We start from the raw sequence: 26,428 nt of genomic DNA, 5'->3' as shown, positions 1-26,428 counted from the left end.
TGCTTTAAATCTCTTATATCTATACTTACATATCATTCCAATCTTTTTAGAAAATAGCATTTTGACTAGAAATTTTATTTTTCCAGCCTTCACTCTTTAATAGCAATATTAATACATAATTATTTTATGCTTTCCAAATAATGTTTCCTAATTTAATACAATTTTAAAAGCTTGAGTCCCTATGCTATATTCAGTGTAAATTGTAGATACATTACATACAGATACTACCTGTACCAGTTATTTTGTCTGACAACTATTCAATGCTACTACTCACTTCCATAGTGTCTTTAGACAGGTAAACAATCCAGTATACCAAGTTGAATCCTGCAAATGCCACAGGAAAGAGAATTCTGGAATACTGGTCTATTTTACTTGTGCCACCAATGGCGGGTGGTGGGGGTGGGGGTGGGGGTGGGGGCGGGGGTGGGGGTGGCAGTGGCAGCGGCATGTCAGGCATCCACTGTGAGTTAGGTGCCCTGGTGAGAACTTTCTTCACCTCAGGTGACTGAAGTTTTGGCAAGGTCAGAGAGTTCACTCGCTTCTTCAGATTATAATTGGAATGAGGACGCTGTGGAAAGAAAGCACTCAGTGGTTAGTAACATACTTGTCAATAGAGGTGACAATTCATTCAGTAGGCATTTATGGAGTGCCTTTTTATTTTCAATGCAATGTGCATGGGGCTATGCTAAGATCTTCACTGTAATAATCAAAACAATGTAAGTAATTCATCAAAAATATCTTCCTTCTATACTTCCCTGGAAAATCTATGATTTCTTAACATCTTTCTATCACATCACTTTAAGATGATTCAGATCTGAGGCCTGCTGTCCTGATTGATAAGTCCCTGGCTGGGACTGACATTTCATGAGGAGCCTCAGCCATAATGCTTGCTTCACTCCTACCTAAATTCACTATTTGGACTGTTCTACCTTCCCACCAGCTGTCTTGACCCAGTAACATCAACTTGCTTGTGTATCCAGCTTCCTTTTCCTCCTTTTCAGCTCCCCTTTATGATTTGTCTTCCCCTGTTATAAGCTCCAGGAGAAACTATCTTGTTTTCTTATTTCTCTATCCACAGTATTGGTCATATAGTAAGTGCTTAATAAGTACCCTACCATCTATCTATCACTGAATCATTCAATCAATTCATAAATATTGATTAAGCAACTCTGACACAGAAAGAGCAGGCTCAGTGAATTTGTGAGCACAAAAAAGTTAGTGGCTGACTCCAGAGAATGCTGGGAACTTTGAGATTTTCATACTTCTGCCACTTGGTCTGCGCATAGTTCTTGGTGACTCAGAGATACCAAGATGGTATGAGTGCGTGATGAGTTAAGTCTAAAACAACTTCCTAAATTTAAGGTTTTGATATTTTACTTTAAGGCAAAAGAATTTATGCCCCACTCCTGTCATGTTCAGATGGCAGACTGCAAATCTCAAAAACCCCACACTATTAATCCACGAGAAGTATTATCTTGTCTCTTGTCTGGTTCAAAAATAACTTGGAGCTCCTCCTAATTTGCTCTCATTCTCTTAGGCAAATCTTGTCGGAAAAAGCAAAATGAACAAGTATTGCCAACCTTTAAGCAAGATATTTACTAAAACCTCTCCTAAGCTCACTCATCACAGTAATGAGCTTCTCTCAAAAGACCCTTCTTTTTGAGTCCATGATGAAATCCTAGAATCATATCCTTGAAGAGGACACATCTCTATAATCTATCAAAGTATAGATTTAGGGCTGGAAAAAATGTAAGAAGCCAACTCCTCCTCCAACACGTTTGTAGAGGAGGAAATTAAGTCCCAAAAAGGTCTAGTAACTTGCCTAAAGTCACAAAGGAATTAAGTGGCAAATCCATGATTAGAGCCCATACTGAGTCATTCTAAATCAAGTGCTCTTTCTGTTGTACCACATTTCCTCAAAATCAAACCGTTAGAAGAATCTGAGAGAAAATGGCTGGGATCACAGAGATTCCTGGAAAGATGAGTATACTTAATACAGGAATAGGAATGAAGATATAAAGACACAGATTGGATTTAGGAGAATTAGATAATGTTTTACCTATTTTTCAGGTCATCTCTTAACTACACCATAAGAGCAAAAAGCATGCAGACCCACTCTTCACACTCTTAATGGGAAACTAAAAAGGAGGAAGGTAAACAACAACAAAGGAAAACACCTTTAAGCAGATTTTTAAGTTCATTTTTATAGAAAATAATATTTTTGCATGACTTTCCTAAATATCATAACCTTTCACCCTCATCTCTTGTGCTAACTCTGTTAACTGAATGTTTTGTTCAATATGTTACTATAGGACTTTGCCAGACTGGAACTCGGAGTTTAAATTTGTGTGTGTGAGTATGATAAAGAGAGTGTTATAGACAGTTCATTTGGAAGAATGGGCCATGGGACGAGAATTGGGGCCAGGAGGAGGAAGAGGTTATAAATAGGAAATTATTTAGAGACATTTCTCAGCAGAGACCAAAGTTTGGCCACTCTCACCTCCTGGTGCTAGCCACCATGAAAGTGTGATTATTCCCCTTTCCCTAAAACTGTGCTTAAGTCCAATATGGTGTTTGATTTTCTTGCCAGTAGGACCATTAAATTCAGCCTTTCTTCCTTTTCTCCTAACTGTAGGAGCTGAAATTGCTAAGCACAAATTGGGTCTTGCTCATTTATTTCAGAGCAGTTTCAGGACTATACTATGTTTCTCTTCGGTTCACTAAATTTGCTCCTAAAGTACATTCCTTTACACTAAGGACAAACATTGATACTGCCATATAACATATGTTCCAATGAATCAATGAATGATCTGATTTCATTCTCCCTTCCCTCTTCTCTCTGTCTCTGTCTTTCTATGTCTGTCTCCCCTCTTTCCTTTCCTCCCTCCCTTTCTCTCTCTCTCTCTCTCTCTCTCTCTCTCTCTCTCTCTCTCTCTCTCTCTCTCTCTCTCTGTTTCTCTGTCTCTCTTGCTCTCTGTCTCTCTCTTCAAAACACAAAAATACCAAGTTCCTGTGTGTTCTAATAACTCCATCACCTGCACTGATATTAAGTACTTCTGGAAGTTCATTCCTTAACTAAGTATAAACCAATGTTCCCACAAGGCCTTTCTTTTGTGTCCATTACCCTTGACAACTGTGACTCAAGATGGATAGGAATCATTTACATAGAGCACTCCCCCATAGACTTGAGTCTAAAATTTCCAAGGGAATAAAAACTTTGGCTGTCCATTTCTTGCACAGTATAGACAACTTTTTATACTGGTACTCAAGGCTTTCAACAATTTAGCTTCATCTTATCTGTTTTATTCCCCAGTCCTTCCTACATGTATGCACCCATGTTCCCTTCAAACAACAAGCATAATCCACCAATACATTTTTTAAGTGAGACTACCTCTTTGGCCCTTTAAATGTCCTTGTGCTTTGACAAGAAAAACCTATTACAAAATTTTCCTACTGAATTCTGTTTCTCTCTTTTAGCGTTCCTGACCCTAAATAGTTCAGCATTTCCTTCCTAGATCACTAAATGCCAGAACCACAATTTTAGAAAGCTTATTTGCTAATCCTGCCATTTCACAGTCGAAGGAACCAAGCCCTTGAGAAGTTACATGACTTGCCTTGGCTGAACCCTGTTCTCCTGATGTCCACTCTAGGTTACTTCCCAAGACACCCAATTCCTTACCTGCTTTGTGATAAAGTTGAATGCTGGTCAGTTTTTCCCCCCACTATGAGCAGCATAGGCTAACAACCTGATACTGTGAGGTTTGGGCATCTTCCCATCCATGCTGTGAGAATCCCTGTGGTACACTCGTCCTTTAGTGCCCATTTCTCAGCACGCTACTTGAGGCTGGGTTTACCTTACAGCAGGTCTCTCTCACAGCACATGTTACACATTCTCCTCATTCTCATAAAATAAACTTGTTTACACCCTGGCAGGAGAATTGCCACTTTGCTGCCCAGTGGGGTGTGTTGCTCACATGGACAGATCCCATGTGACTCTGGCCTGAAACTCAGCAGCCACCGGATAAGTTGGGCACCCCACTGAATGTTGGTTGGCCTACAGTACAGAAGGGCCTGCAGATCTGGTGACATTTGGACCACAAGTAACAACAACTGTTACAGTTTTTCTCTCTGGACTTTCTTCCTCCTAAAGGCTTTCCTTCAATTTACTGAAGAGACTTGGCTGCAATTTAAGCATAGGCTTTGGTGTGAAAGATGAGATTCTTTTTTTCAGGGAAATAACAAACTCTCTGTGAGTGAGTCTCTGTTCAAAGTACTCTAGTTTATTTTCTCATAACCATTTCCCACAGCAGTGGCTCCTTTTAGTTATTCTGTGCTTCTCTGCCTCAGTTAGTGAGTCAAATCATCTCCTTCACAATATTCCAGAGTGAATTGACTCATACCATCAAGTCTAAGCTTTGAAGTGATCATCACACATCCTAACGCATTTCTTGTAGCTCTCCTGTATAATTAACAATATGCGGACATCTTATCTCAATCAGTGAATGAAAATGTTTTAAGCTGAATTACTATTTCATTCTGTCTTTGTATTTCTAGCAGTTAGCACAGTGTCTGGCATGTAGAAAACATTTAATAAAATATTTACTGATTGAAGATATGTATGTCCTATAGTTAGAGGAGCCTTCAAGAAACAAGAACTAGGGCAGAACTACAACAGTGGTAAAAGTGGCAAAAAAGCAAATTTAGGCTTGATATATATGTAAGGTATTGTCCCTTTGATATGTGGACATTTTGGCTGCTGTTAGAGGAAGAAGAAGAAGAAGAAGAAGAAGAAGAAGAAGAAGAAGAAGAAGAAGAAGAAGAAGAAGAAGAAGAAGAAGAAGAAGAAACAGTTGAGGGAAAACTGATGAAATCAGCATGAGAAGAAACATGGCCTTTCAGATAAAAATACTGAGGAGAAACCCAAATTTTTCTCAGCACCTGATAGATAATTGCCACTAAGATGAATGTACCAGAGGGAATTAAGAAAGAGTAGAGATATTAGTCATAATGGCTACAGGATGCGGTGGTTCAGTGCCTCACTTACATGTACATATTTTTAGAATTTTAAAGGTTATAAGTGAAAACTGTAAAACATTTTTTTTGACACTATGGGAAGATTGTACAAAACTACTAACATCATACCTAACCTAAAGGTGTAATTGCTGACTTTTTACCTCATAAGTGAAAGATAGGGGGCTGCTGATTAAGACACATTGATCTGTAGCATAGGAAGTCAGAGAAGAAGCTGTAGGGAAAACCCACATAAAAGCAGAAAAGAAAAAATAGAACAGGGGAAAAGATAGGCTCTAAATTTGTTTTGCCATGGGAAGAGGCTAGGATTTCCAGCCAGATAACCGGATAAAGCAGAATCTCCTGCTATTTACATATCTGAAGACCTTGGTAGTTGTCTGCTTAAAGGGAATTCCTTGTCACTGAAAGAGCTTAACTTTTTTTCAGCACTCTACCAAGGGTGACTATGCTCTAAAGAGCCTGTCATAGCTTCGATGGCTGAATTTGGGGTGGGGGGGGCGGGAAGCAGCTTTGTTCAGCAGGTGAGTTTTGACAACCATAAGAACAGCAGAAGAAGAGATGTTTTAGCCAACAGATGATGTATGTTGAGTACTAATCTCCAGAGAGACCAAGGTCTTCACACCTTTCTTCCAGCATTATGAATTGCCCCAAGCCTGTGAATTTCCCTACTTACACCTCCCTGTTAAGTTTCTGCAAGAGTGTGTCTACTGTTTTCCATGCACACTGTGTTCATTGGTGGGAGAATGGGATAGGGTCAGGATGGCAAAAATGGTATTGGGTGCTTCAGAGAATAACAAGATCCCAGACCAAGTATAGCCAATCATTTAACTACTGGCATTTTTGATATGAAATATTTGTCAAAAAGCTAAAGAATTGACACAGTATTGGGGAAACTCTACTATATCATTTGTACATTGTTTTTGTTATTGTTCAGTCAGTCAGTCATATCTGACTCTTCATGATCCCGTGGACCATAGCACACCAATACTGTTCATTGGGTTTTCTTGGCAAAGTTACTGGAGTGGTTTGTTAATTTCTTCTCCAGTGGATTAAAGAAAACAGGATAAGTGACTTGCCCAGGGTCATACAGCCAGTAAGTTTCTGAGGTTGGATTTGAACAGGATTTTCTGACTTCAGACCCAGTGCTATATCCACTGAGATACCTAGCTGCTACCAGACATGAAAATGGAAGAAATAAAGAAGCCATATGCTTTGGGCTCCCAAATTTTCATTTGAGAGTGAAACAAAAGAATCGGCTGAGGTAGTTTCATCATATTTCAAGAGTGAAAAAAAAATTTGTGCATGGGACACTTGATCATCTGTCTTCCAGTGTCCATGATGAGCATAAATAAACAAATATGAAGATATCTATGCCAAATTAATAGAATGAAAAGTCATTTTAGAGTCAGAGGGCTTGAATTCAATATTGACAGCTTACTATCTGTGTGACCTTGTACAATTCTCTGGTTTCTATTTTCTTCGTATATAAAATAAGAGGTTTAGACTATGTAGTCTGTGAAGTCCCTTGCAGCTCTGTATCTCTGATCTTATTATCTCAAATTAGGAAAAAGAAGGTTGGGTAAACTCTCCAAACTATGTGTAATATGGGTCTGACACATGCCCAACCCGTAGAGTCTCTCTATGAAGAGCAGTTGGGAGCCTGCCTGTCTGGTAGCTTAATGACATCTAAGGGGAGGCTTGGAGAAATTGTAGAGCATTAGTGAACATTTTGTGACTTGTTCCATTCAATTAACCACATGGTTTTAATTGGTTTGAGGAAGCATTCAAAAATACCTTTCAGATTTTGCTACTCCCTATTTCCTACTCTTTACCTCATTGTCTTTAGCTATATTTGAATTTTAAAGTGAGAACGAGACTGGGTATAGCAGTCACTATAGCAGTCAAGAAGCAAAAAGTAATCTATACAAGTGGCTTTGAGGACTCCAGAAAAAATTTTCATTGGACAATTGTGCTGCATCTGGACATGGACTTGATAAGACCAATTCTATGTTAAGATGCGAGTCAAAGACTGAGGTGGTATAGAGGAGACTATGGCTCAAAAATACTGATGAGAGGATAAATGTTTATATGTTTATTTTTGCCATATATTTTAATTTTTAAAAAAGCCTTTGGTAAAAGCCAATTGATGTTAAGTGGTTCTAGTTTCTGGTTCCCCAAGAAATGGGCAAAACACAATTTGGGTCTTGAGTCAAGAGACCGCCCCATCTCTATCTCCTCAGGTTGAGAGAGTGGAGTCAGAACATGCATATTAAGTATGTAAGTATATTCATTTATACTTTGTGAGTACTTTTTAATGGGAATAAAGTTTGTTTTTAAACACAGGAAATTTAGTTTAACATTAAAAAAGGCAAAGATTTTTATGCTACTCAGAAGACTGGTGGCTGTATGTGATGAATGTTCTCTTCAAGAGGGCAATCCAGAAAGCATTGAAAGTGGTGCATGCCAAAAATAAATAAATAAATAAATCATCCAAAATCACTTTGCCTTAATAGACAGGAATGTCTGATTATTGTTATATAGTTATATATTCAGTTGTCCTTACTATCAGATGACTTACTGGTTTGAACAAAGAAAAGGAAACATTACATTATTAGGAGACACTGCCTGTGACAACAACATCTACAACCCATTCTTTTAGTCAAGCTACCAGTTTTGAAAAATGGAAATTGACCTATGCAAAGACATTGATTCTAATTATCACTATTTCTTAGCCAAGTTTAACCAATGAAGAACATTCACTATAATAAAGAGGCAGAAAAGAGCTCAGAAATCACCTCAGTTAGCAAATACTCTATCTCCTTGCCAAATAGAGAAACAAGAGAATACAGAACCTTATAAACTAACATACAAAAGATTCCTAAGAATAATTACAAAAAATTTTAACAATATCCCCTGACAAGATAACAAAAAAGCAGTTGAGGGGGAAAAATCATTTAGAATACTTTACATAAGGTCCAGCTAAGCCTGGTCATTCTAACAGCATTGGAAATGAGACCACTCATAATTATAAAAATGAAATGTAAAGCAAAGAAACATAACTCTTCTAGGAGTTCTTTTGGTGATATATTCTAATTAACAATATTATTAAAATCATCACATTTACCTTCTTTTCCACCTTATTATCTTGTTTACTATGTGGTGAAGTGATAGTGACATTTAAGTATATGAACTCCAGTAGAATGTAAATAAGTTCCTTGAGGAAAGAGGTTGTAATCATTTTTCTCTTTGTATGTCAAATATTGAGTGTCTTACATGGAATAAGAAGCTAATAAATGTTTGTTGAAATTATGGAGAAGCCTGAATGAGACCAAATTACACATGGAATAAGCTTCTGTTGGACGTAACATAATTTTAAAGGCACTGAAAGATAGATTTTCAAGATATCTTAAAGAGAAGATTCCAAAATAATTATACATAGCAGTACAAATGTTACTGTTAGCAAATCAAGGTGACTGAGATATCAGTATCTGCTTATCCAAGTGCTTATATTCTTATTTCTATAAAATCTTTATGAGAATGGGCCATGCATACAGCAAGGGTTTACTGTTAACAGGTGGATATTCACAAATAAGTTTCTAAGAAAGTACATATTTTCATAATCACAAAACATATGAAGAGACAGAAAACAAAAAGATCTTACTGTCTTATATTGTGCCTGTTGTTTCTTGATTACAAAAAATCCATTTGATTCACTAGACAAATGCAACCTTAATAACTCTCTTTAAACAAGTTATCTTTTATGCATATGTCAAAATTTGTGGAAATTTTATAACATGAAACCAATTTTATTGAATGATCTGTAAATTATCATTATCAAGTAAGACATGAAATAAGGACATATATGATGGTCGAAGGTTTTCACCAATGTCATGGAAAATAATATCCTATGCAAAGTTCAAATAAGGCATTTTAATCAATTCATGCTACGTCATTAAGTACATTAAAGAATTCTAAAACAATGGGCTGTATCAGGTCACAGGGTAAAATTGTCCCTGACCAATAAAATCAAGAACAATTTCATTGTGGGCATAATTTTCCATTTGTTCTTTATGGAATAGATTCAATATTCAGTTCCATAGACTAAGGAAGCACTGAGGGGCATTGCAACCATATGGAACAGAGTAAGAAAAGTCATGAAAGATATAGAGATGGGCTAGGAAAATGGGACATAGGAGGATCTGCCTAGAACAGCCAGCATGAGCAGCCAGAGACTACTGGGTTGAATCCAATGAACATATTATTGAATAGCAAGATTCTCCAGTTCTACCTGTTCATGAATGGCATTATGCTGATTATATCGAGCCCTAGAACAGTATAAGGGCTATCAACGAGATCTGTATTCTCTCAAGTAAGATCATTCTAGCTATCCACATTGGGGAAAAAAGTGAATTAAAAATTCAGATTGTAATGAATCACACCTTCATTTGGATCACAAGTGTGTGTAAGTATGCATGTATGTATACACATATACACATATACCTTTAGATGTGTATACATACATGTATCTATGTATACATATACACGTATGTGTATATGTATGTATAGGATGTGGTGACACATGTCTGTTATCCTTGTAACCAGAGAGGTTAAGGTTGGTGACTCACTTGACTTCATGCGTCATGAATTGTAGCAGGACTAAAACCAACTGGATGTTTGCACTATCAAACAAAATGACAGTGATTTCCGGGGGTGACAGGCTGCCAGGACATGACAGAGAGAGCAAACCAGGACAAACTGGAAATGGTTAGGTCAAAGGGCCAGATAAATGCCAGATTAAAAAAAATGTATATTAATGTAAGTATACACACACATGATATGCATGTATATACATATATTGGTATATTGTGGGCACACATACATGCATATGTACATACATGCATGCATACATACATATGTAGTATAAATATATGTCCTAAAAAATCTTAGTGATATTTTAACCTTCAATAATTTTGGAAGTATGAATGCTATAAGCTTACAAAAACAACATTTGAAAACAAATATTGAAAGTAATATTTATTTTTTTAATTTTCATTAATTTTTTAATTAATTGTTAAAATACTGATAGGTTTCTCATTTCAATTCAACAAAACCTCTGTAGGCTACATATTGATCTAGTCAATTTTGAATTTTGCAAAAACTTTTAGCAACTGCTGCTCAGTGACTGGAAATATTGCAACAGTAACTCTTAAAATCATCCATAAGGTTATAAGGTTATGATACATTTATGACAGTGTTGATGTGACTTCAATAGAAAAAAAATTAATGGAGAAAGATAAAGTTCATGGAACATGGGCCCAAGCAGAGACCTTTGCCCCTTGCCCCCAAAAAGAATTTGGGTCCCATTTGTCTAAGGGACCCAGAAACCCCTTAAATTTTCTTTGACCTCACTCCGGTCTCAAATGGTTCCTTGAGGCTATACTCCACAACTGGCCTTTCCTTATCTCTCATTCAGACTCTCCCAGTGTCCCTTTGAAAACCTAATGAATCTTAGACTTTGATCCTAGTATATTTCCCACCTCTGATCTTATCCAGACCAAATTCAAACCTCTTCCTTCTAGTTCCCTTTATTGTCAACCTCCCAGGCATTCCAATCAGAATTCTCCCTAAACTCACCTCAGCTTCAGGATCTTTCTCCCAGTACCGTCTCCAAACACGCAAAATTATTTGGCTGTATATAAAATCCACCCTGGCCCACATTTAAATACTGAGATTTCCTCATGCCATCCCATCCTTATGGGCATCACTAATGTCAGATTCCTTAAGAGTCTCACCTGTATGGCCCATCCCTAACAAAACTCTGTTTCTAGCTGAAAGAAGATTTGGGTCGAATTCATTTGGGCAGCATCTGCAGTGTCATGATTTGGGGTCCCAGAACCCCAAGAATCTAGACCTCATCAAGGTGACTAAGGTGGCCAAGCAACAGGATCTCATCTCTTGATCCACTAGTGTGAGAAAATCATTCATAATATTAAATTAAAATTTAAAATATTTAATTTGAGATTAATAAGATTAAATAAGTGTTAAATTTAAATAAGTTTTCAGGTATTTTTTTATGTCTATAGCATTTATGCTACAAACTTGTGTATATAGAAAGTATAATTTTGCAGGTAAATGATCAATGGATACATACATACAAAGAAAGTGTAACTGGTTCTTCTGCTATTACGTCTTTCCTATACTAAAAAGCAAGGAGAATATTAGTGCTTTAATGTAGGTTTTTCTATCCACAGTTTCACTTTGGTCCCCTCAGGCCTGGAATTCTCCCCCTAGTCATTTTTGCTTCCTAGCTTCCCTGGCTTTTTTCATTCCCCAGCTTAAATCCCACCTCCTACCAGAAGCCTTTACTGACCACCCTTAATGGTAGTCTCTTCTTTGCGTTGATCATCTCCAATTTATCCTGCATGTATCTTGTTTGTATCCCAAATCACTCTGACTGTCACTGATTGGCCAACAATAGGTCCCAGCCCAAGCCCTATCTGATCATTATTTGGGCCCCAATGGCTCAGTGTGAATGTAAATAGCAATTGTTTCTGTTTTGGTCAGAAACCTTTACAATCTCCCCCCCTCTCATATTGTTATTTTTTTTAAACTAGATAAAAGAGGCAATTCTTTGCCTGCTTTCTTACCTAGCCTTAAGCATCTAGGGCCATCTCCAGTCTTCCTGATTTATTATCTTCCCACTGAACCCAGATGGCATAGGAGGAGAAAGTGAGGCTAGTGGCTTTGCACAGCCCTCCCTCATTTAAATCCAATTCACTTGAAAGTCATGGCATAACCTCCCAGATGTCATGGTCTTCAAGAATCGATAGCTGCCTGAATGTTATCTCTCCCTTTAGACTTTGAGCTCCTTAAGAGGAAGGACTGCATTTTGCCTTTTGATTTTCTTAGTATCTCTAGTGCTTAGTACAGGGCCTCTTACATAGTAGGCAATTAATAAGTGCTTGTTGGTGGACTGACTTGTGATCTAAGGTGTGGGGGGAATAAGAGTCCTCACCCTCTTTACCCACACAGAGGTTTACCAGGAGAGAATAATATCACAAAAACACAGAGAAGAGAAAGTTTCAAGGAGGAGAGGATAGTAAAAAGTGTCAAACGCTACACAGAAATGAAAAACAATTAAGACAGAGAAAAGATAGTGAAATTTGGCCATTGGAATCTTCTAGAGGAACAATTTCAGTTGAGAGATTAAATTGGAAATCAAATTTGAAAGGATTGAAGAGTAAGAGAAGTGGAGATAATAAATGTAAACAGTTGTGTTTTTTTTTCTATTACTTCAGCTGAGAAAAGAGAAGAGATATAAGATAATAGTTTGAAGAGATAGTATAGTAAAGTCCTTAGTTTGTGATGTGGAAGATTTGGTTATGTTTGAAGGTAACAGAATTAGTTAAAGTGCTTAGTACAGGGCCTGACACATAGGAGGTACTTAATAAATTCCTCCTTCCTTCATTCTCTCCCTTCCTTCCTTCCTGCCTTCTTTATTTCCCTTCCTTCCTTCCTCTGTTCCTTCTTGCCTCCCTCCTTACCTTGTTGCCTTCCTTCTTTCCTTCCTTTTTTTTGGACCTTTTTTCCTGCTTTCCTTCCTTGATTCCTTCATTCTTGGCCTTTTTTCCTCCTTCCTTCCTTCTTTCTTTCCTTCCTTCCTTCTTTTTCTTTCCCTTCCTCCCTTCTTCCTGTCTTCTTTCTTCCTTCTTTCTTTCTCCTTCCATTTGCTAGTTAACTAGCCTTTGGATAATAAAGAGCTGACAGTAGGAACCCCCAAGGCAAAAAATAAAAATAATAGATTTCTAAGATGAAAAGAAGAGCCAATTTGTAAATCATTCTTCTGTGTTTGAAATTAGGACCTACCTTCTAAAGCACAAGGGGAGAGGCTCTAGTCAGCATTAAAACAGGCTTCTGTCATAGTGCAGATGAGGGCTCAGCTTGAGGCCGTCACTGTTTGGAGGAGAATGAGCACCTATGGTTTTGAATTTGCAGAGGGCACACCTGCCACTGAGTGCCATCCTGCCATCTATATTTTTAGACAATGCTTGGTTTTCAGTAAATGCCATTTTAAAAGGAAAAAAAAAGCATCTTGCATCAAACTAGCCATTAGGACTAATCATTCCCTTAGTAGAAGAAAAGGGCATTGATGGATGCTTAAAGGTTCTTTTTTTTTTTCAAGTTGTTCTATTCATAGAGAAAATATATTCAGAAATATACTGTAATCCCTGAAGCTCAAGGGGTTAAAAGAAAAATACATTAAAGGTCTAACCCTCCTTAACTGGGCCATCTTTAGATTTGATTTGGCAAGGCGTTTTTTATTATAGCTTCAAAAAAAAAATCTGGTGGGGTCAGGGCAACCTTGGTGCAAATTTTGTATCTGCTACTTCTGTGACCTTAAGCAAATCACATTTCTTCTCTAGTACTTAATTTTCTTATCCTTAAAATGAGAGGAATAGAATGTGTGTGTGTGTGTGTGTGTGTATACACACATATGTATATGTACATGCATCCATACACATGTACATACACACAAACCTGTAAGATAATAAATTGTTGACACTGTTTACAAATGAGAAAGTCAGGACACAAAGTTGGAGGGATTTTAGCTCAAGGTTGCAAAGACTATAAGAGTCAGAACTAAGACTTAAACCCTTATTATCAGCCAGCAAGTCTTCTTTCTATTACTGTATCAGGAAGCAAAATTTTTTTTCAAATTAGTAGAAAGGTTTAATTGAATGGTATTTTTAAGGAAACATAGTTCTGTTAATTTATATATTGTATTCGTTATACACTCAGTTGATGTTCAATAAATGGTAATGATTATGATATAGTCTGTAAACAGACATGGACAAGTAAAATGAGAAAAGTTAATGGAGAAAGTTACAATTTACCATAAGCCCATATTATGTGATTATTATATGCTGAGCATAAAAGTCCTGATTCAGTTACTTGGAAAATTTACTTAATAAGAATCATATATATCACGTTCAATTTCTCCCAACTGATGCAGGAACTTTAAGGCTTCAGTATCTATTATATAGGTAGCATACATTTCATAGAAGTAGTTGTTTTTAATAGTTCATTAATAAAGTAGCTTTACTGATAAGATGACAGAACTTGAAATCACATGACCTGGGGGTTCAAGTCTCACTTCTGCCTCTTACTAGTTATCTGACTTTGACATGTACATTATCCTTGCCCAGCCTCAGTATTCTTATCTTTACAATGGAAATAGCACTTGCACATACAACCTCACAGGTGTGTTGCAGGTGGTCAAATGAGAAAATGCATAAAGGAATGCCCTGCCATTTTTTCCAAGCAAACTCTTTGTAGATGTTAAGAGACTGTCAGCATGGAATAGTTCATATAGTGTCAAACTCAGTTGGTGTATTATCAGTTGAATTATCGGTTTGGTTTGGTTTTGGTTTTATCTTTTGTTACGAGGGATGGCTTCATCCTGGGTCCCTAGACTAGGATGAACATGATAACAAAAGGTATTGAGAAAATATTGAAAATCAAAGTGTTTACTAATTGTTGTGCTCAGTAAATGCAAGTTGTTATTATATCACTGAAGGTATGCAGAGTCCTTTGGGCAAACTTGATTATCTCAAGAAGCATCGTGCTATCATATCCACTTATTTAGGAAAACACTGCTAGGGTACAGCCAATGTGTTTGCATGTTTAATGTCAACTGCTTGTTACTCTTTGCTTTTTAATAAAAGCATCTTAAAAAGAATACGTAAGTGACCCAATGACAGAGCAATTCCATGTGTTGAAAGTGATTTTTTAAGTATAAGAATTTATGCCTGTATCCATGCTTACTTAGTAACCAGTTTATCTGGACAAGAACACTCTCTGAACCAACTTTTCTCCCTTTCTCTTCTCATCCATTTTATGAAACTTCTAGGTTAACCTTAAATTACATCCCTAGTTGTGGTACTTTCTTACTCAAAGATTTTCAGTAGTTGCCCCAAACTATTTTTCACTGCATTCAAGGAATTACATTATAGCCATGAATTAACTCCTATCCACCTCTTCAGCTTGGTCTCTTAATACCTCTACTTCATTCACCTCATTCTCCAAACAAGCTGGATTGCCCATTTCTCCAGCAAGCCACATACCTTACTACCTTTGGCACCTTTACTCACAATAATCCCTCTTTTTTATCCACCCACCCACAACTCCACTTATTCAGTTCCTACTCATCTTTCAAGGCCCAGTTCAAATTCAATCTCTGCCAAGGTCACCCCTGTACTTGTGCTTTTCATACCAACCCATTTTTCCTCCAGGAGTTTGCTTTCGTTAAGTAATCTCCACCCCCTCTCTAATTTCCAGTTTCTTTTTATCCACGGGTTCCTTCCCCTCTGCCTACAAGCGGATAGAAATTCTGCTTAAAAAAAAAACCAAAAAACACCTTCACTTAGCATTTCCATTTCCTCAAAATAATCCTATATCTTTCAGTCAAACTAGGTGGGGGGAGAGGGGAGGAGTGGGAGAAGAGAGAATTTACTTTCATTGCCTTCATATCATCATCTCCTATTCACTTCTCAATCCACTCTAATTTGGCTTCAAGCCCCACCATTTCAAGCCCTGCTGAAATAACTCTCCCTAAAATCAACAATAATTCCTTAATTGCCTAATACTGGAGTAGAGAACCTGTGGCCTTCTGGGTCTTTGGGCATTTGACTGAGTCCAACTTTTACAGGACAAATCATTTTATTAAGAGTATTTGTTCTGTGAAGTTTGGATTCAGTCAAAGGGCCACACTTGAGGACCTAGAGGGCCACATGTGACCTTGAGGCCACAGGTTCCCCACCCCTGGCCTAGCATAATGGCTTTTACTTTATCTTAGTTCTTCTTGACCTTTCCACAGCATTTAACACGGTTCACTTCCACTCCCTCCAAGATATTAGATCATCTCTGGTTCTATAAATTGGAGCAATCATTCTTAAGCTCTTTTGTTTCTGGATCATCTATATCGTATGCCTCATGAATATGTCTATCCATCCTGGATCTTCTCCATTTCTCTCTTTATGATGTCTCCTTTATCTTACTAGCTCTCATTGGTGCAATTATCATTTCTATGACTCCCAAATCCACATATCTAACATGAATTTCTCTCCTGAGCTCCAGTCTTATATTATCAATTACCTGCTGGATATCTCAAGCTGGATGTCTCATAGGCATTCCAGACTCGAAAGATTAACAGTGGAACTCATTATCTTACCTTCCTATTCCTACCCCTCTTCCCAACTTTCCTACGTATGGAAGATATAACCTTCCAGCAACTTAATGTCACAAATTTGGTGTCATCTTCAACTCTTGACTCTTCTTCATCTACCTTAATCAATAGATAATTATTGTCTTGCTCATTTGTCCCCTATGGATGCCATGTCTGTCTCCTCTGTACTCACATGGCCACCACTTTAGTTAGGGCCCTCATGTCTTTTTATCTGGACAATTGCATAAACTTTCTAAATTGTTTTCTTTGCCTCCTACTCCTCTCCAGTTCATCCTCCACTCAGCTATGAAAGGGAACTTCCTAAAGTGCAGTTCTGACCATGTCACTCTCCTATTCAATATAAATATACTCTGATTGATTGCTGTTACCTAAAGGATCAAATTAAAAAACTTGTTTGGCTTTTAAAGTCTTCATAACTTGCCTCCTTCCAACATTATCCTCTTTTTATAGCTTACTCTCCTCCATGTATTCTATGACCCAGTAACACAGTCCTCCTTGTTGTTCCTCACAGAAAATACTCCATCTCTTGACTTTATGCATTTTCCCTGGGAATCTCTCCTGTCTGGATTGCTTTCCTACCAAATATCCACTTCCCATCTTCCTTGATTTCCTTCAAGTCTCTGATAAAATTATGCCTTCTGTAAGAAGCACTTGCCTAATGCTAATACCTTTTCTCAATGACTATCTCCAATTTAGCTTTTATATGTCTTGCTTATAACAGTTGTTTGCCTGTTTTCTCCTCATTAAATGATGAACTCCTTCAGCTTAAGAACTAGTTCATTTTTTTTTCTTTCTTAGTGACCCCAGCATTTAGCAAAGCTCCTGATCCATAGTAGTTAAGTCAAATCAAGCCAATTAGTACCTACTTTTGTGTGGGCTCTGTGCAAAATGCTGGGGACATTACAAAAGACAAAAATTAATAGTCCCTTCTGTCAAGGAGCTCACAGTCTAATAGTAATGAGGTCCCATATACGAGTAGTGGTAGTGTCAGAGGAAAGAAGGGGACATGTAGGAGAGTTGTCACAAAGGTAGAAATGACAGGATTTAACTAATTAAATATAAAAGATGTGGAGGGTGAGAAAAAGTGAGGCATCATAGGTTATATACCTGTGTAACTGGAAAAGAAGTGGTACCCTTGACATTAATAAGAAGTTTGGAAGAAGGCAGGGTTTGGGGTGAAAGTTTATGATTCAGTTTTGGAAATATTGAGTTTAAGATATCTACAGGTAGTTATCTAATAGGCAATTGGATGTATATAGAATATACAAGACTGGATATCAGGAGAAAGATTCAGGATAGACAATTATATACAAGAGGCATCTGTATAAGGTTTATAATTGAAACTAAGAGAGAAGATGAGAACATACGATGAAATAATACTGAGGAAGAAGACAAGAGTTTGTAGGGCACAGCTTTGGAGGATCCCCATTATTAGCAATCATGACATGGGTAAAGAATCAATAAAAGAGACAGGAAGACAACAAGGAGAGAGCAGTGTCAAGAAAACTTAGAGAAAAGAGTGGATTAAGGAGAAGAGGCTGATTGATAGTGTAAAAGGTTTCAGGGAGATCAAGAAAGATGGATATTTGGGAAAAAGCTATTAGATTTGGCAATTAATATTTATATGTGATTAATAGATTCTGGTTAACTTGATTTGATACAATAGATATTCCTAAAGTATAATTATGACCTTGGGCAAGAAGCTTCAATGGCTCCCAATTTCCTTTAAGACAATACAAACTTCTCTGGTGCTTAAGACCCTTTACAATTTGGTTCCAACATATCTCTCCATACTAATTTCCCATTATTCCCACTTATATACTATACACTGCAGCCAAACTGATCTACATACTATTGTCATATATTACATTTTATCTCCTACTTCTATCTCATACCTAGATACTTTTCCTCAATTCTCTTTTGGCTCAATTTGCATTCCTCCTCTCACACAAGACCATTTTAAATCCACTTTAGTGTTTGTGTCTCCCCACCACTCCCAAAAGCACTTTGAATTGATTTATCGTACATTTTGTATTCATTTGTATAGAAGTTGTTTTCCTCATGTAGAATTTAAGCTCCTTGACCACAGGTACTGTTTCTTTCTTTGTGTGTGTATGTGTACATTGTGGGGAAGGTTGCCTCAAGGAGTCTTTTTATCCCCAGCATGTGGCACCATTTCTCACAATACTTGCTGAATTGAATTGAATTAAATAAATATTTATTAAGCGCCCACTATGTGCCAGGCATTGTGCTAAGTGCTGGGGATACAAAAAGAGGCAAAAGACAGTCCTTGCCTTCAAGGAGCTTTCAATATAATTGAATTAAATAAATTAAAAGAAAGGATTATAACTTGACAGATCATAGATTCAAAGTGTATTCGAGGTTTAGAAGTCACTGAAACCCCTCTCATTTATAGATGAAGAGAGGAAAGCAGGGAAAGTTGAATGACTTGCTGAAGTTTACACAGGCACTGAGTGCCAGATTAGGATTCAAGAATTTTGAAATCTGAATCAGTGTGTCAGACAAAGAAAATAAGAAAACTTGTGACATAGAGCTGGACAAAACCCACAGAGAATGCTGGAAAACTGGGGATGAAAAAAAAACTTATTCCAGATGCCTTGAAACAGAAAGATAATTAGGGCAACCTAGGAAGCTCTTCTTTAGGGTATTCTTTCTGTTATGAACACTAAAGAAGTATGAAGAATGTTTTAATAACCATTTTCTAGCACCAATCAGTAATAGAAGTGGCAGCCTCTCACCTAATCCCATTTTAAGCATTGGAAAGGCATGCTCACATAAAGATTTGGAATTGATGATAATCTGAGACACTCAAATGTTTAATGTCGATTAACCTTCACAACGTCAATTTATGTTTCCACCAGCAAGTCTACTCAAATAGTGCTGTTTTGATGACAATAGTCATTTTTAAATGTCATGATATTTAGGGTGGGGGGAATGGCTTTGAGTTTATAATATTGTTTTGTTTCTTCTTATGCATTTCCATAAAACAAATTTTCAGGGTTTTCAGTGAACAAATAAAACAGAAATGCTCTGAAAAAAATCTAAGTTCATTTCTTATGACTCTGAGGGTGGTTTCTTTCTTTACAATTTGAGTTAACCTTTTAGAAACAAACCTTTTTATCCCTCATTTAAAAAAATTCTTAAAATGGAGCAGGACTCTGAAACGCTTTCATTTTTTTTTCAAAAGGGAAAAGATTGTTCATTTTAAAATCAACCAACCAAGCAACAAACAAACAAAACAGAATCATAGAATACCAGAACATGAAAGAACCTTTAGGAATAATTTAGTTCAGTCATCTCATTTTACAGATAAGGTCACTGCTGCCCCAAAATGGGGAGTGAATTATCTTCACATGCTTTGAAAGACATTTTTGGTAACTTCATTAATAATAATACCCCCAACAAAGTTCAGCCATGTTGTGATGGGGTTGAGATTAGTGTGTGGCAATGGAAAATTAAGAGAATTAGAGACATATGAAAAGAACCAGGAGTGGGATAGACCAACTCCTGGTCAATGCAATGCAACTGTTCCTGTCCTATGAGCCAAAGACACAGGCAGAGTGGCAGAATAAGAGCACACAAAACTGTAGAGATGATCAGCTTGATGCTAAGAAGGGAGTGACTTCTGAGACATTATGTTGTGCTACCACAATAATTAAGATTAACTACTAGAAATAACAAATGCCAATAGCTCAATTACTAGAAGTGCTTCAGTGCATATGGTATTGAAAACCAATGTAGGCAAATGATGAGTGGTCATGAAAAGGGATGAAAACATGAATATTTTAATTTTGCTTACATATTATATTTTACTGTATAATAACTGTGTAATAGGTACTATATAATAACAAAGTTGGAAACATCTTACTGGTAATAGGCACGGACTTCTTATGCTTTTTGTCAAAGCAACCTTCAGCACCATTTAGATAATAACATGCTGGACCTGTATTATGGACCCCAAACAATCATAAGAAAAATTTTATTCTGAACCTAGATTAAAAAAAAATAGGAGATGAAATTGAGGAGTTACTTAAATCTGAACAGGAAAAAGTTGAAGAACACAAGATCATTGAAAACAGGGCACAGTGAAATGGGATTAATACGACCTGAGTTCAAATCCAATCTCAGACACTTCTTAGATATGAAGCTTTAGGCAAGTCACTTAATCTCCACAAAAAGTGGTAGGACTAGATAAGATTCATTATGATTGGTTCAAATGTTTCACAGTGTAGCATGAATCTCAAGTAAAGCATTTTACCAGCTTCCTGTCACCCCTTCTTTCTTAACAGAGTACAATATAATTATTACCAAGAGAACTTACAACAGTAAGCTCTCTATGTGTGCCAGTTATGTTCTTGTGTGCTTTATAAAAAGTACTTTCATAATATATCACAAAAAAACTATAAATACTTATAAGAAAAAAATGTATTAACTAAACAGCAAAAAGAGTGTATGAAAATGTCTGAGGAGTATAAACATGACTTATTCTCTCAAATATTATTGGCTAAGTTGCCTAAGAGTGCTGCAACAGTGCCTTTATTGACTACTGCAAAGCTTTTGAATTAGTTTCTCATGCATGGCTTGTCCATGCACAGTGGATATATAGAATAAAACCAAGTATAAGAAGAAAACCAGAGTATCTAATGTCCACTTTAAAAAATGACTAATTAAATCAACATCAACACAAACATGTCAAGAACAATTGCTCTTAAATGTAGCATTTTTCAGGGAAACTCTTTAAGCATATTATGATTTTGCCTATCCTTAAACTCATTACCATGTTTCTTAAATAGTACTAATTATAGCTTCAATGTTAAAGAGGGAGTCAAACCACAACATAGCATTCATCACTTTATGTACTAGGTCATACCAACCTATATAGCTCTACCCCCGAAAAAATAGACAAAACCAATCAAAAGGCTCTCTTTCCTTTAGTGGGAATCTTTTTTTGAAGGATATCACAACATCATTTGGATTCAGTTAAGTATGAAATTCTTAATGTATACCAATGAATGAGTTTAAAAAGTGGGGTTTAAGATTGGATTCAGAAATTAATTGAATCAATATTATACTTCAAAATAGTTTGATCTCTTCTAGGCAAGACAGAGTGAACATTAAGCTATTAGGGAGAAAGCTGGGTGTCATCTAAGTGGTACAGTGGATATAGTTCCAGGCCTGAAGTCAGGAAGACTCCTTCCCAAGTTCAGTTCTAGTCTCTGACACTTATTAACTGTGTGACCCTGGGCAGGTCCTTTAACCCTGTTTGCCTCACTTTCTCATCTATAAAATGAACCGGAGAGGGAAATGGCCAACCATTCCAATATCTTTGCCCAGAAAACCCCAAATGGAGTCATGAGAAGAGTTGGACACAGCTGAAATGACTAAACGACAACAAAAACAAAATGCATTAAGAGACTTGTTAGTATTCTGAAATAGAGCCAAAATGGACATAATATATTTAGAAGCAAGTAATACCTATTCAATGGGAGACTAAATATTCACTGTTTCGTAAAATGGCTCATAAGAGATCTGGAAAGGCTCTTAACAAAAACCTGTGCAATATTAACAAGATTTGGGCTCTAATACCTGTGGCAGGTAGAGAAAAGTTTAGACTTATTTGCTAAAATGGAGGCAGAAAATCAATAGACATTCTCATATGTGTGCATGCATGTATAAATACATATGTGTGTGTATATGTGTGCATTCACACATGCATATACATACACATATACCTATACCAATACATGCACAGGCACATTATATATATATGCATGTCAAAAACTTACAAAATAGTTTTAGAAAAAACAATTATCACTTCACTGAGAAATACTAAGGACTGAAAACAGGTATGCACTATTGAGTAAGTCAAACAGTCTACAGTGGTTTACCTCTACATGGAATCTATTAAATAGTTTCAAGAATGGAATAAAAACACATTCCCAGGGATATACCAACATAATTTTACCAACAATGAATCAACGAAAAAAGCCTTAAATAAATGGCTAAGTAGTAACAATATGTTTAGAAATGGAGGAGCTTTTTATGGCAGTTCATGATTAGGTTATTCTCTCTAGAAATTATAAAAGAGTAATCCTGAAGAAGATCCGCCTTGAAATGGAAATGGTAGAATTAGACTAACATCGCAGAAAGCTACAAAATTTAGCACTTATCAGATTCCTAGTAAGACAGTATCTGGTTACCATTATTCATCAAAAGCTTGCTATCTGTCACGTACGAACAAATGACAAACCATACTATAAATACAAATCTCAAAATATCCTAGATAACTCAACCTATAAAATATGTGGAATTAGAGCATTATAAGAGACAGAAATGTTGCCCACCCTTTCCTGATATAACATTTCCATAAAAAAAAAGTAAGAACATTATTTTAAATGATTTTGCTATAGCAAATACTCATAATCTCAAAGTTACAGTAAAAATAAAAATAATAAAAAGCTTTAATTTAAGAAGGCCTAGGAAATCAAAATAATGTGGGAATAAGAAGAGGTACATATCTTCTCCATGATAATGGACTCTTTCACGGGTAAAAAAGTAATCACTTTTTATAGTTGAATCAAATCATTAGTACATAAATTCACATAGCATTACAAAGGAAATCAATAATATTGAAAGTTTTTGTGAAGTTTCAAGCCAGAACATGAGTTCATGACCTAATGATCTGATTCAACTATAAATAGCAATTATTTTGTTTACCTGTGAAAGAGCCCATAGAAAATTATATATAGACAGAATAGCATAGTGATTTATCTCAGGGTAATTGTTCTCTGACCTCCACTGTAAAGATAATAATAATAAAATAGTACAGATAACAATAAATGAAACCAAATACTTTAAAAATTACATATCATTTTATATACTTCATCTCCTTTGATCTTTACAAGATATCAATATCATCATCATCATTTCAATTTTCCAGAGGAAGCTTATTAAACTTTCCCATGGTCAAATAGATAGTAAATGTCAGAGATGTAATTCAAACTGTACTCTTTCCTGTCTATAATTCCAATACTCCATCAGCTAGTTGTCATAATCTAGTATGTTTAGTGCTTAAGAAAATGTAAGAGCTCCTTTGTTTTATAGTTCTACCTTAATTAATAGTAATAATAATAATAATACAGGAACAGTAATAATCTATATTTTTACAAACTAATTTTTTTTGGGGGGAAGAACAAAGAAGTGGGAAGATCAGCATTGTCTGTGCCTAAAGTTATTTATTAATTAAAGAGGCATGTAGTTTAGGAGATTACAAATGCATAATCTTATATTTATAGTTTTAATAGGTAGAAACTGTACTGACTGTGTTTAAATATAATTGACTCCTTTTGTGGCACTATATATTTTATTGTAAGCATTTGAAAACATTATTCTTAGAGGACATCCATAAGCTTCACCAGACTGCTAAAGAGGTTCTTCACACACACGTACACACACACACACACACACACACACACACACACACACGTTTAAAAGCCCCAGGCTTAAAGATTAGTAAGTCTCATCCACCATTTTACAGATGTGGAAACTGAGGCAGAGAGATTAAGTGACTTGTACATAGTCACACACATCTATTAAGCATCTGTAGCAATATTTGGATCTAAGTCTTCTTGATTCAAGGGCTAGTGCCATATCTACTACTCCATGCTGCCTCATTCATTCATTGTTTCTTTCTTTTTACTTCTTTAATGAGCAGCCATGTTCTAGAATATGTTAATTCCCTTTCTTTTTCTTCATGACCTGTTATATAAACACACACACACACACACACACACACATACACACACATACACACACACATATGATAAAATACTGCTTTGCATAATGTGCTGAATAGCAAGACAATATGCAGAATATTAAAATGCATTGGCTGATATAGAAATCATTGAGTTTTGCATAAAACAACCCATTCTCAAAAATAGTTGGATATTTGAGAAAAAAATTCATCAAGCACAAAAGCTTTATTTTGGCCTCTCAAATGATCTATGCTGAGGCTGTAGAGAGCCACTCTCTAACACATTTTAGGTGAACATCTACAATGAATTCCCAAAAGCAATTAGAGAGTCAAAGAAACCTTTTGTAAATAATTTTAAGCCTATACAAAAAATACAGTATGTGAGTTTCCCAGAATTATGTGTAAGTAGTACACAATATGGGCCTTTTTGCTATTGTAGTTCATATCCTAGAACTAATCAAAATACAGTAACATAATGTAATCAGTAGAGTATTGGGAGTCAAATATAAGAACTGTTTCTAAACCGGTTCAGCTTTTTACTTGCTTAGGTAGGTAACTTAACACAGGTAAGCTTTATTTTTATCACCTATAAAATAAAAGCTAGTTGATATCTAAGATACTTTTAAAAGTTAAAGATTCCTTATATGATAATACATTTACAATGCAACAAATTTCCTTTGCAAAGAGCTGTTAATAGGGATCTCAAAAAAGCATTTACATTGACATTATTGTCAGAGTTCTCCATCCTTAAGGTAATCTCCTCCATTTAGAATGGAGAAGAAGGATTTGATTTATATCATATTGTTTATAGTAACCTGGTGAAAAATATATAATCAGTGGATTCTCTGCCATCTTTTGTTGAAACTTTCAGATACCTTGACAGGCAATAGACAGTCATTTTTGTTTTTCTTTTCCATTTTAAAAATGTATTGGGACCCTTCTTTACACATGGTAATACTAAGAAAGAACTCTTAATGATTCATTTGGATTTTCTAAATTTACTAACTATTCAGATTTTATCTGCATGAAATTATCCATCTGGATGAACAAAGAAAATATTTGGTTGTTGCATCTTCCATGAGTGGAGCCAAGATGGTAAGTAGAAAAGCATTTAAACAAGCTCTCCCCAAATTCCCCTTCGAACAACTTTAAAATAATACCTCAGATTGAATTCTAGAGTGGCAGAGATCAGAGAGACACATTCTTCTAGCCTAAGACACCATAAGAAGTTGGAAAGAGAGATTTGTAACATGGGGGAGGAGTTCACCTAAAATCCACATGGAAGAAACACCAGTAGTGGAACTATGTGGTGGATACAGAAACAGCAGTAATTTGGGGAGCTCCCAAGCCAGAGACAGTAAGTGGACCTGACAACTGGTCAGAAAGAGATTAAAAGGTTACCTCTGTGCTAGCACTAGACACAAGATAAGATGCCGTTTGACAACTCCATTGCTTATATTCACTTCTAAATCATAGTTCTAAATCAGAGAGGAGCATTTTTGGTCAAAAGAGAGTGGAATCCCTAAGAAGCAGTTTCTTTTCTGGCCCTAAGGGACCAGGGTCAAAAAGGAATACTGTCAATTGCAATCCTAAAGGGATCAGGGGCCCTTCCTGGGTAAGGACCAGAGTGCAGAACACGAGAGAAGTGACCACACCTCTTTCATAGGACTGAAAATTTCCAAAACACTAGAAATAGTTTTGAAAACAGCAGGGTATAAAACCTGAAGATTGAGAAAGAGTCCCTCTTCTTCATGCCAGAAACAAAGCCCAACGATAACATAAACTTCCAAATCAAGAAATACAGAAAAAATGAGCAAACAAAAAAAATGACCATAAAAATTAATGACACTAATTCAGAAGACAATGAAGTTTTTTAGAAAAGCTAGAAGCAAAGCTTAAAAGGAAAAAAATCTGATCTAGACAATAGCCAAGAAGAATTCCTTGAAAAGGTGAAAAAAAATTTCTAAAATCCAATAAAAATGGTAGAGGAAAAAATTGAGTAAAGAAATAAAAGCAAAGGAAGAAAATTATGAAAAGACAATTAATAGCTTGGTAAAAGAGGCACACAAATGCTAAAGAAAACTCCTTGAAAACAGAATTGACCAAAAGTAAAAAGAAGTACAAAAATTCAAAAATAAAAAAGAACTTAAAAACAGAATAGGCCAAATGAAAAAAGAAGTACAAAAGCTCACTGAAGAAAATAAGTCCTTAAAAAATTTGAATTGTGTAAGTGGAAGAGGATTGCAAGAGATATCCAAAAACAATCATGAAAAACATTAAAGAAAAATGAAAAAAAAATTTAAAAATGACATTTTCTGAAAAAATCTCAGAAAAACAACTGACCTAGAAAATAGATTAAAGAGAGATAATTTAAGAAT

At 36.0% G+C, this 26,428-nt stretch overlaps 1 protein-coding gene across 1 annotated transcript in view; it reads right to left on the bottom strand.

Annotated features, from left to right (window-relative positions):
- Positions 1-253: 253 nt before the first annotated feature.
- Positions 254-26,428, bottom strand: part of GABRA6 (gamma-aminobutyric acid type A receptor subunit alpha6) — a 41,636-nt gene continuing 15,461 nt past the window's right edge. Inside the window, exon 9 of the mRNA XM_020992381.1 lies at positions 254-568. Within this exon, the coding sequence (XP_020848040.1) occupies positions 254-568 (315 nt within the window). The remainder of the gene's footprint in view (positions 569-26,428) is intronic.

This window comes from Phascolarctos cinereus, unplaced genomic scaffold (genome assembly GCF_003287225.1).
Source record: "Phascolarctos cinereus isolate Bilbo 61053 unplaced genomic scaffold, phaCin_HiC Scaffold_2;HRSCAF=192, whole genome shotgun sequence".
NCBI classification, from domain to species: Eukaryota; Metazoa; Chordata; class Mammalia; order Diprotodontia; family Phascolarctidae; genus Phascolarctos; species Phascolarctos cinereus.
This window is presented reverse-complemented; position numbering and strand designations above follow the sequence as displayed.